The following is a 12775-nucleotide window of genomic DNA, read 5'->3' as shown; positions in this document are numbered from 1 at the left end:
TCAATTTCTTATACAACAACGAGACCATCGCAAATAATTTCAAGAGTCATACAAATTAGCACTTAAAATAACAGACTTACATTTAAAAAAAGAAAAGAAAAGAAAAAACAAATGCCACAGTTTGTTACAAATTTGTAATGAATTGATTCCTAATATTGACCTGTAAATGGAGTATTCTACATAGCCTGCTACTAAACAGTGTGTGTTTTAAGAAAAAGCTGAGTAAAGCTGAGACAGTTGTTTTGTGAAATACAGTAAAAGACACATTAATTGCAGTGGTTTGGTGTTTATAAGACTCAGTACAGTTTCACCAAATCCTGCACAGGTGAAGTCTCATAATAAAGGATTCTTACAGTATGATCATACTAATAAGAGGACAGTGTAAATGCATATTATGTGTCAAATGTTTATAAATCTACAAATAAACAACAGAACGGTGGACCAGTTTATAGGACCGGGATGTTCTGTACACAGTTGTCATGGAAACATCTGCACTGACAAGACCGAAAATTAAATGTCAAAGCATCTTTTACAGTATTCATCAGGAAATTAAGTGTTAAAGTGCTATTGTTAATGGAGAAGGAAATACTATCCGCATGTTTGGCAGACCTTGAGAATAAATGTAAACATAACTTGTCTGCTCACAATTAAACTCCACAGAGCTATGTTTGAATTTTTAGGGCTGCATCAAAATCCATAGTTTTCCCCTAAATTCTAATGACCCATTTTATTTATCTGTTTGTTTATTTTTCTGGATTCTGTGTTTTATAATTCAATACAAATTTATCATAAAAGATGATGTCTAAAGAAATGAATTAATAACGGTTTAATCATGCAATCGATTAAACTGCAATCAAATGAAATTAATTTAAAACAAAACATGGCATTTTTATTGTGAATAAATTAATGAAAAATACCGTAGTTGTATGATATTCCTTAAAATGATGATTATTATTATTTTGAGAATTACATTTTGGTATACAGTACTAAAATATTTCTGTCATATTTTTTTCAAGTTAAAGCAGACTTTTATTTTGACGGGGTGTCAGAAGGTCTTTCTTCCTTAGTTTCAGTCTCAGTGTGTATTTGACTGTAGTTTTTCTCAGATGAATCGCTGTAAAGCTGCTGAATTGGCTCTCAGAGCGGCTCTTAGATGAAGTTCATCTGTTCAAGCGTTTATCTCCTGAAATATCGAGAAGAAGAGGCTGAAATCACTGCGAGCGTCACGTGAGTTTGAGTTAGTTTATCAGACAAAACGCACCATTCCTTCACAGAGAAACGCAGAACATGCAGATTCATTTATAGCTCTAGTGTTTGCTTATAGCGACATGCACTGACTGCTGCTGTCACATTTATTTCTGTTGTGTGTGATAGGATGTCAGACTAATCCATAATGAATAAAAATGTCCAGAGCTTATTATTATTGACACACATTTTAACCGCGATCTCGATATGATATCGTTTATCAACCGGATCTGGATATGTTATGTTTTATCCAACAGGAGATGTTTTGTCCATTAAATAAAAGATGTTTAATAAGTTAAATAAGGGCCATTCTGTGCCAACGAGTGACCCATAAAGAACCGTGGCTTCACGTGTGGGCACTTGTGTGGAACTGTAAACACTTTTCTTTCTCTGAGATGCAATCACAAATCATGTTTCTACAGCAGCTCCTCCACACTAATGATGTTTCCAATGCTAAATTTTAATTACCCCGTTCTGTCTAACGCAGACTGTATGTTTACACCGGTTAGTCTAGAGTCAGGGTTGCCATGTTTTCAAAACAAAACCCACCTAATTGCTACTCAAAACTAGCTTAATCGCAAAAAACATCCCGGCGGCAACAGTGTTAAAGCAGCCCAAAACCACAGACTTGGCATCACTGTCTAAAGTGGATTTGTTTTGAAGTATCAGCTTCGTTTCTACCACGTGGGCATCATATCAGGAAACCAAATCCGTCCCAAATGTTTGGAGACCTCGCTGTGGATCTGCTCGATGCTGTAGGTGTTGTCTGGGATGAGCACCTCCTCCATGATGGACAGCTGGCTCAAGCGGCCGCCGCACATCTTCACGAACTCCATGAAGCCGCTGCAGGTGACCTCACACTCTCCCAAGCCGATGGCCGTCAGGCTCGTGCAGCGCTCAGCGATGCGGATCAGCTCTTCGTCCAGCGGCTCCAGCCCGTTAGCGCACACCACCAGCTCCACGAGACGCGGACAGTTCATGCCGATGCGCCCCAGCATGTCTTTACTGACGGCCCGGCCGAAGTACAGGTGCGTGACGGGCGTCTCCTCGCAGAAGAAGGGCTCGAACTCCTCCTCGTAGAGGAAGAAGTACATGACGATGCTGACCTGGGGCGAGTGGTGGATGAGGGCGTCCCAGCTGCTCTTCTTGATGGCGTGGAACTGCGTCTGTCCCGGGTTCTCGCGGGTTCTCGCTCACCAGGTGCGCTGGTGGTTGAAGTTGTTTGTGTGTGTAGGGGGAGAGAGGGAGATCAGGTGGTTGTGGATGTGGTAGTTCAGAGCCAGTTCTCGCAGGCCGTGACACTGATCGGCCACACACAGGATTCCTGGATGAGCGAGAAGGAACAGGTGAACAGGTTCATAAACAAGGATAGGTGATTACAGTACACTTGGATCATCGGATGCAAAATTCACTTTTACATGTTGTTTGAACTGAAATGTGTGTTGGCAGTGTGTGTACACAACCACCCTATAATGATAAAAATCCACCCAGTGCTTTTTTTTTTTTTTTTTTTATCCCCAATAGGGATGTAACGATTCACTCAATTCATGATTCGATTCATGATTTTGATTTCACAAGTTGTTTTTTTTTTCACTTTTTTAATACCACGTAAACTTTTCGAAAGACAGTCAGGTCCCCTCAGAGATACATTCATATAAACTCCTACTCCAGTTGTATCGCGATTTGTTTGGCATCTCAACCGATTTAAATTCACATATTTTAATCAATTTTCAATCGGCTCGTGGTCCATCGTTACATCACTATGTAAACAAGCTTTCATAAAAATGTTTTGGTTGGTTAGTTACTTTTTCCAGTTGACATTAAAGTTACAATCGACAGAAATTACTTTAATATTACGTTTTCACTGAATAAACATTCGTGAGGAAGAAAAAGTCAAAGCATTAAAACTAATTCTTTGTTATCAACGTTTCAAAGAGAGGAAACTCTAAAATACTTTTACTGCACATTGCTGTAACTTGCAAAGTTACTTATTTTCATTCAAACAACAATGTTCAGTCTAACAATGATATGATATTCACAGTATGTGGTTAAAATAAATAGGTTTATCTGGAATTTTGCAGCCTGTGTGGAATAATTTATAAAAACATCTGGATGATAAAAAAGACATTCAAGTGTGAGTTTCAAGTATGTACCTCAGTTGCATGGCTTATATTAGTTCATATTCAATTGCATATAAATGAATTAGATGAATAAACTCATGCACAATAATTCCAGGAGTGTAAACGGGGTCGATTTGGATTTCTTGTTGACTTGAAACCAAGTTCATATGTTCATATTAGATCTAGCGTGACTCAGACGGTGATGCACTGACCTGCAGGAGACACATGAGGACAGCTGCTCATCTTCAGCAGCTTGAGCATGTCACTGTTGTTGGCCACCAGTACCTTCAGGGAAGGGTCATCAACCGGTGTGTCATCAATTTTTATAGAGGATAGGGACTTGGAATTCACAAACACCACCGTCAGAGCTGAGACGAAGTGTGACTGAGAACAGAGCAGACGAGACGGGGAAAGTCAGAGCCGCGGGCTTCTCATAACCTTTACATCAGGCCTCATTTCATTATTTCACAGAGGTCTGTGCTGAGGTTTGTATTGTGGACGTGCTGGTTCATTTTTAAACATGTCCAGAACTATCAACATAAAACCACAAACAAATCATTAAATTTAACAATTGCACATACTATTTCTGAAATCATAATTAGATTGCTTTAACAAAAAACGACATTAATGTAGTACACTGAAAACCACGGTTCGTGTATTGTTTATTGTGTACCTTAAATTTAACTGAGCTCAGTAGTGACTAAAACAGACTCATTTAGTTTAGTTTAAATAGTAAGTCACTAGCTTTGAGCCATTCGGATCAATAGATGCTGCTTCTTCTGGAACTTTATCTTCTGGTGTAACTGTTGGACAGTGTTAGTAATATGTGACCCTTCACCACAAAACCAGTCATAAGGGTCAATTTTTCGAAATTGAGATTTATGATAATTAAGTATTATTATTATTAAATGTGACCCTAGACCACAAAACAAAAAGTGTCAGTTTATTTGGTTGAGATACAACTATTTGAAAATCTGGAATCTGAGGGAGCAAAGAAATCTAAATATTGAGAAAATCATCTTTAAAGTTGTCCGAATTAATAAAGGCTGAAACACAACTTTTATTTGAAGCAAAAAAATACAAAGAGACAAGACTGTGTACTTAAAGGTGCTGATTGTAATTTTTTAACTGTACTAAAGCATAGAAATACCACAATGTGCTTGCAGATATTTAGGAAACATGCTACATTCACATTCGTGTCTCTTTGAAAAACAGTGCTACATCCAGATTTTCTACTTTGAAATGTGTGTTCATTGTAAAAATGTTTTGTTTTGGTCTGTGTGACTCCGCCCACTGCCAGTTTAACCAATAGGAGTTCGACACCCTGGGTTGCCAGTTAGTGAAAAACACAGCGTATTAAAGTCATGGAAGACAGCAAATGAACTGTGGTGCCCGTGTGAGTTTTCTGTAAAGCATCATGGGTAATGTAGTTTTTCCACTATAAATTCAGCTGATAAACAGTTATTTAAAAAAAATGTGAACAGATGGCTTCAACAAAAGCATACGCCATTGATTAACAACCTCAAAGCTCACAGTAGGTCAGTCTTTGAAGCTTTATAAGCTGTTGTTAAAAATAATTTTCCCTATGGAGAAAACTGAGTTTTTATTTACTTCCGGAACCCAACTGTTATGCTCTATTCTTGTTCTGTTGATTATGTCCTCATCTGAATGTTTTGAGAAGGCACCTCAGAGAAAATGGCCCTGACCTGAACAGAGAACACTAGACAAAGTGAAATGACGAATGAAGGATAATTGAGCCTCTAGATGAGGGCACTGACTCATCCAGATCTTCCTGGATGTTGTTTAGTGTGACGACCGAAGGTAGAAAGAAGGACACAAACAGCAGAGCCAGCTGGAAGTCACATTATTGTGTGATTAATTCTCTCCATCAAGTCTGTAGTTAAATAAAGAAGTCAGGCTTTGTTTTTGAATCTTTTGTGACTAAGTAAGCCACAACGAGCCTCAACTTGTCACTTTCAGTACTGGTTATACTGCCGTGTTTCCAACTGTCAGGATTCTGTGGAGGGTGAAATTACACACTACAGAAAACCCACTGTGACAGTCTAGTATTTCTCAGCTAGCGGCTGGGTTTAAAACAGATGTTCGATGTCATATTCAGCTGGTGAGTGTTGTTTGTTAAGGGTGAACGTGTTTCTGTAGTACCTGGGACACGTCCATGAAGCTCGGCCGTGCTGTGGAAATCAGCCCCAGTGTTTTAATGGTGCAGTTCACCAGCTGTGAGAGGATGTTACAGGCTGCTTCTGCAGATTCTGTGCAGCTGTCAACCTGAATGATGCATGGGAAAAAATCACAATGACGGAATAGCAAAAAAAAAAAAAAAAATAAAAAAATATATATATATATATATATATATATATATATATATATTCCATTTAAATAAATTTTAAAAAATTGTTTTAATTCTTAATGTTAATTTTTAATTTATTTTTTTTTTTAATTTAAATGTAATTAAAGGGATAGTTTACCCAAAAATTCTGTCATTCATTCACTTTCAAGTTGTGAAAGAGTTTCTTTCTTCTGTTGAGCACAAAAGACGATATTTAAAAAAAAGTTTCCGGTAGCTATTGACTTCCATAATATGGAAAAAATAATACGGAAGTCGATGGCTACAAGCAAATGTTTCGGTACCAATATTCTTCAAAATATCAAAACAGAAGAAAGAAACTAATACAGATTAGGAACAAATGGAGAGTGAGTAAATTATTTTAAAAGAAACACATTGAAAAAAAGAAAGAAATTGAAAAGAATTGTAATTTTGGGATGAACTATCCCTTTAAAATTACAGTTTTGATTATTTTCTTAATGCAGTGTACATGCATAACATTCTAATTTTATGTACACATTCAAACAGATCAGATGGATCTTTAAAACTATTTATTTAGAATATTTTCCAACATCATATATTAAGGTTTAACACATTTTGAGCATTGCTCATACAAACTAATATTGTAATCGCATGAATAAACAATGTGATCCTCAGTGCAACTGCATTACCTTTCTTTAAAGGAATTAATACTTTTACTCACCAGGAAAATTTTCAATTGATCAAATCTTTTTGTTTTTAATAAATGCATTTGAACTTTCTATTTCTGTATCAAAGAATCCTGAAACGAATATCATGGTTTCCACAAATATACAGTATGTAGCAGCACTGATTGATAATAATCAGAAATGTTTCTTGAGCAGCAAATCAGCATATTAGAATGATTCCTGAAGGATCATGTGAGTGTTTCTAAACGGACGTGCCTTGAAGCTGACATACTGCAGGTGCTGAGCGTGTCGTTTGATGATCTGCTGGATGAGATCCGGGTGTGTGGACCTCAGGTACGATGTGGCCGGCTGGTTCAGCTCAAACTCAAATCTCCTCCAGAGCTCCGGGATGTGAAAGACCTCGTTCCAGCGGCGACACACAGAAGATGCTCGAGCCCGGTCCACCAGAGACAGGTGCTGGAATATGTGCAGGACCACGTGGTGTGGCAGGCTGCCCCACGTCTCCTCTGTGGGTCTCTGTGAGGCGGAGGAGCCCATCTGGACATGTGCTGGCGGGACACTCCTGTGTCTCTTCTTTCTGCCCTCAGACGGGGTGAAGCGCTGACACTTTGATCGTCCCCTTTTCATCCTGTTCAGTGGAAAACCACAGGACTCTGAGACAAAACTACAGTGGCCTCGAAAATCATTTGAACCACACTCTAAAAACAATCTGTAAAAATAGGGCACAATATACTGTATAACTTGAAGGCATTTTTCCATATTTATTTTTTTTACAGGTGTTTTGAATATCACACAGTATTTATTATGCATTGTGTTTTAGAGTTAACAGAAATGTCCGTAAAAATTAATGGATAATGTCATGTTTAATGAGCTGCCAGTACTTTTTCTGTTATTTTATGGATTTATTTTTTTCTACAGTGGAAATCTGCATATTAGTATGATTCCTGAAGGATCATGTGACACTGAAGACTAGAGTAATAATGATGAAAATTCAGCTTTGATCATAGAAATAAATCACATTTTACACTATATTCACAAAGAAAACAGGAATTTTAAATTGTTATAATATTTACACAATATAACTATTTTTACTGTGTTTTGATAAAAGAAATGCACCTTTGGTGAGCAGAAGAAACTTCGGTAAAAAACATTCAAAACCTTTTGAATGACACATTCATGACATGCTATGTATACAGTAAAGGACATAGTGAAAATACAGATAAATAAATTCTAACATAGGTTGTTAAAATGTTGCAAATTTCTAGATTTCGAAAAATTTTAAACAAAGAACAGTTACAATTGTGCTATTTCTGGGTTACTTATAAAATCTATGACATTTACTGTATAGCCTACTCTTTTGGAGGGTTTTTTTTTCTTCCACTGAAGTACATGATGCTTTTTGGACGATTATCGAATCGAAGAACATTATCATCAGGTTTTACACAATCTTGTAGTTCATGCAGCTCAAGCTGCAGTGATTAAAAACAAAATAGCCTACAAAAAAATCCCAAACCAAGCTGTTATTCTTACACTAAAATTTGTAATGAAACTGTTGCAGTATTAAATCAGACACGAAAACATGTTCACTAATATTAGCATTTTCTCTAATGGTGCAATACGTTTTGCGTGCGTGCGTGCGTGTGTGTGTGTGTGTGTGTGTAGTCGTATTATATAGTCTGTAAATAGCCTACTTGAGGAATACTCTCACTAAAAAAACAACACCACCAAAATACAGTATGGCATATTGGTTACAGATCAGTGCATGTATTCCTCTCTATACAGCGCTTATATACAGAACCCAAACCTCATCTACAAACTTAGCAATATTCTGCACGACCCATATCTCTGTAGAATATCATACTCACTTGTTCCAAGCTTCTTCGTCAACATAGAAAGGCACACCATCCCAAAACACTCTGATCTGCTTTGCTGCGAAGTTTTGCCAGATGCGAATGCTCAGTCTGTGACGTGCGGGCACGTGAGCGCGAGAGAACATGGATCAGAGGGCGCGCCTCAAATGTATGCCATGTCAATGTCACACATCCCAAACCTCAAATCAGAAGTGTTTTTGTATTTTTGATTGATCAGTGCATACATGTAAATGAATCAGTCAATGCGTTACAGCTGTCAGTTTTATGTGCATGCACATTTATTCTTATGTTGTGCTTCTATTTTATTATAGAAACCATATGGGCCTATATATATATATATATATATATATATATATATATATATATATATATATGTATATATTAGAATATTGCATGTTTTCCAGGGTTACCTGCACGAGTTAATATACAGTATATCATCTTCAGTGGAGCTTTTGCACACGAGTCTGAGTGAAAGTAGGTCAGTGTGTCAGAGAGAAACGTCACACTGCGTTAAGCCTCTCAGGAGCTCAGTGTAATGAGAATCTGCTGCGAGCTGTTGACAAAGTAAATAAGGCGCCCTGCATCTCATCTTCGGCTTTCTGACTGTGTTGACGAGTGTCTGTTCTCATACAACTTGTTCCTCTGATTTGGTGTTTTGTTGGCTGAAACGGGACAACATGGGAACTGTTATGGTGGCAGTGAATATGTTTGTAATGTGGAAATAAAGCCCCGAGCACACAAGCTGATCACTGGCCAGTCTGAATATGAATCATCGGAATATCAGTGTCACAGCTGACATAGAAAATAAAAATAAAAAATAAAATACTGTTTAGTCATGTTAGTTTATTCAACTAAAAAAAGCAATATAATAGTTTATTAATGTTAGTTATATAATGCTTTTTAGTCATTTTAATATGTAAGGTTTTAATTTTGTGTATTTATTTGAAATATAAATCTTTTTTTACTTACTGACCTTAAGTTTGATCTGCTAATGCTCGTCTAGTCAGTGTAGCTCGCAGCGCCCTCTGTTGGTGTAAATAACCACTACACGATTGCTCAGCCAGCTGTTCAGTCTCTTCTGCAGTGCATTTTATGTGGTTTTAAAATTTAGTAAAACGGGGACATCTTCGGGAGCAGCTCCTGTCCGGGACAGGACACCAGAAACCAGCACTGTCAATGTAAATTAGCGCTCTCTCATTAAATTGCTGCTAGTAAAAATGCAGTATGGCAAGCCATGTTAGCATTCACCCAGCGTTACTTGTCATAATTTCATTTTTACTAGTAACAATTATTAGAGAGTTATATAATCACAATTGTTACTTGTAAGAATTAAAGGCATAATATGTACGTTTTCACTACTAGAGGTCGCATTTTCAAAGGAGAAGCTTGATGGCGCTATTGAAGAGAGTGGAACGATGGGAGATGTCATTTTCACCATCCATGAATCATGTTCACAGATGAGGTAATGAATTATTATTTTTTTATTACCTGTACCTTTCACAGTTATTCAAACAGCAAATAAATTAACAGACAAAGCGAGCAAAGAACATGTACATTGTGCAAAACACATTATGATTAACTTCAGTCTAGTGCAAGTTTAAGGAATCTCAAAAAACTCCCCTTACAATCAATAAAGCTGTCTATAAACTGTTTGATGAATGAATCTCTTACTTACATGATATGTACATATGCACTTTGTTGTTTATAAAGACAGAATATGCACGAGAACAGAATTCAGTTAATCAGTCTGAACAGAACACTGTCGTTTCAGCGATGACTCATCTGGACGCCTCTGATTGGCCATTCATAAGCTCAACAGACTCGTGTGTGATTGGTTATAATGCACAACACTGTAAAAACGCTTAAAATGAATCGAGGTGCAACACTGAGCAGATCCAAATTTAATGCTGCAGTCAACACTTTTCATTTCACTTTCATTTTATTCACAATGGATTTAGTTTAACTGGATTTTTTTTTTCATGTCTACAGGCAGAAACTGAGGATAGTGCGGATATTATGTCATTTATAGGCAAAAATGACCAGGGATGAACCATTAAAATTGGAATTTCTCTGGATTTATAAATCCTTGGGAACTTTTGGGATAACATAAGCCCCTTTCACACTGCACGTTGGACCCGGAAAATTGCTGGAACATTGCAGGGTCGCCTTCTGTGTGAACACAAACACGTCCCGGGATTGATTCCGGGATTGATCCCGGGTCGGGGACCTAGTAACATTGCCGGGTTCAGTCCCGGACCGAGCGCTGTGTGAACAAAAGCCAGAACTAATGCCGTAAAGGGTGTGTCGTAGTGATGACGCACGTTATCGTGCAACTCTTTTACCAGTGGTTTTGAAGGCAGATCAACATTTGCGACGAAACAAATATGTGCAAACTGTAACGAGGCAGAGATCAGTTAGTTCCTCACTTTCCGCGCTGACGCTGAGACCGTTCGCCAGCTTAAGTGAAACTTAACGTGCCTAGCGTTTTCGCCGTGTACATTACACGTCACACCCTGATATCACGTTTCTTCACGGGACCTTTACGGGTTGTGTGTGAATGCACGCACATATTCCAGGTAATCACTGGCAGTGTGAAAGGGGCAAAATCTAGCGACCCGGGAACAATGGCAGTGTGGACCGGAAGGGTTACACTGGTAAGAATTGATTTAGAGAGCTCTATTTATAACTGTTACCAGTAAGAATTAAATTAGGGTGCTGTCTCACTGAATTGTTACTAGTAAACAACATTACTATGAGTAACGCTGAAAACATTTAAAGCTTATTCAGCTTGCCATACTCACTATTCGATCTAACAAAACAGTTTTAAAATTGATATATGATATATTTTTTATTTATGGGTAAAAAAAAACCTATAGAACAGCGGTGTGGATGTTGAGCTCAAATAAAAATATAGTAGTTTATCCCATCACAAACTTCCCATACGTGGCTACGTATTGAACACAGCTCCAAGGCGACGCATTGACGTCTGCGCAGTCGGTAGCGGCTGCTGACGTTCTCGAACACGCTGGGAAAGATGTGCGTTGTAGTCTGTGTGATAATAACCCGACAATCCGCATGGATTTAACAATCTCCAGAGTGACTTCTGTAAGGACACACTCTCCTGCTGTGGGCACACACACCACACACATTTGTGTCTTGCTCGATGTGGACAAGTGAGGAGCTAAAGGCTGCTCGAGACGAGGGAAAGTAACGTACATGTTAGCCATCTAAAGTAAACTGCTGCTGTCATTGTGAAAGTGACAGTAAAACTTCCCTAACAAGTGACTTAAACGTCCTGCGAGGCTCAAAATCGCTGTTCCCGTGACTCTAGATCATCACTTCGCATAAAAGGTAAGGAAATTGTGCTTTTTTGTGCGCTTAGCATCTTTTGTTTATGTTAGCTTCATGACAGAAAACTCAAACAAGGCACACATCGCTCTAAATCTGCCTGAAATACTGCTCTTCCCTCGTATAATAATGTACTTTTCATGATTTTTTTTTTTTATTAAGTTTAGTTTAATGACACCTCAATGTTTTGTTTTATTTTAGATTTGTTTTGTTTCGGATAAAAAACGTGTACGTTAGCTCTTTTGTAATGGTCAAATCTGTGTTAGTGTTTATCATGTCGCTCGGATTATAATCATATTAATTTATTTAATTAATTTTTTTCAATTTTGTTGTCCTAGTGTACTCTTGTATTAACATATATAAGCGGGCTCGTGATGTAAAAATTGTGTAAATATTGATTTATGTAACGTTAGCGTACGTTGCCTCAGTCACGTTTACGGTTTTTTTTCTGCTGGAAGGGAGCCTTTAAATAACAATTCGAATTAATTCAAATGTATCAGTAAGGTTTTTAGCGGGTAATTATGCTTACTTGTTAGGACAGTCAAGTCAAATTTTATAAGACTGTTATTAACATTTTATGTTTAATACCAGCAAAAACTACTTAAAAGTACTATGTTTTGGTGTTTTTTAAAGTACCTTAAAATACCATTCATGCAGTTGTCTTTCATAGTTTGCTTTTGTTTCATATAATCTGTAAAACTGCCCTTTTATTTGTGTCACTGTTTGATGTCTAAAGTGGTTGAAGGTTTGCTCTGGTGGGTCAGAAAGCTGCTTGTGTGTCCAGTGATACACGCATGTTTGTGAATGCTCTTATCTTCCAGAGGAGGAATGGCGTTGAGCGCTGACCTGTTTCGTGTGACTCTGGGGGTCGAGGGCATGACCTGTGGCTCCTGTGTCCAGTCAATTGAGGGCCGGATTGGGGGTCTGCCAGGTGTCATTCATATACAGGTGAGAGCGGCATTAATCCTAATCACACCAAATAAACATAAAGTCATTATAAATGAGTCGACGTGATGATTACGCTGCTCTGTTGCTACCTTTAAATGAATCTTTTTATGAATGCAATTATTGAAATTGTCGCCGTGCATGCTTGTCCGGTTAACAAAAGTGTTACCACTTCCTTCTTGTGTGGGTTCCAAAGTATACATTCAGTCTATAAACAGTATGTACGTGTAAAAT

The 12775-nt window shown here is 37.8% G+C and overlaps 1 protein-coding gene and 1 pseudogene across 1 annotated transcript in view; one reads left to right on the top strand and one right to left on the bottom strand.

The window, feature by feature from the left end:
* Positions 1–1546: 1546 nt before the first annotated feature.
* On the bottom strand, positions 1547–8388 carry LOC109080960 (annotated as a pseudogene).
* A 2822-nt stretch (positions 8389–11210) lies between these two features.
* LOC109052677 (copper-transporting ATPase 1-like) overlaps positions 11211–12775 on the top strand; it is a 27036-nt gene continuing 25471 nt past the window's right edge. The window contains exons 1-2 of the mRNA XM_042738663.1: positions 11211–11599; positions 12418–12544. Of these exons, the coding sequence (XP_042594597.1) occupies positions 12425–12544 (120 nt within the window). The 5' untranslated portion in view covers positions 11211–11599; positions 12418–12424. The remainder of the gene's footprint in view (positions 11600–12417; positions 12545–12775) is intronic.

Source organism: Cyprinus carpio, chromosome B14 (assembly GCF_018340385.1).
Source record: "Cyprinus carpio isolate SPL01 chromosome B14, ASM1834038v1, whole genome shotgun sequence".
NCBI lineage: Eukaryota > Metazoa > Chordata > Actinopteri > Cypriniformes > Cyprinidae > Cyprinus > Cyprinus carpio.
Note: the sequence above shows the minus strand (reverse complement) of the source record. Positions and strands in the feature narration are given on the sequence as shown.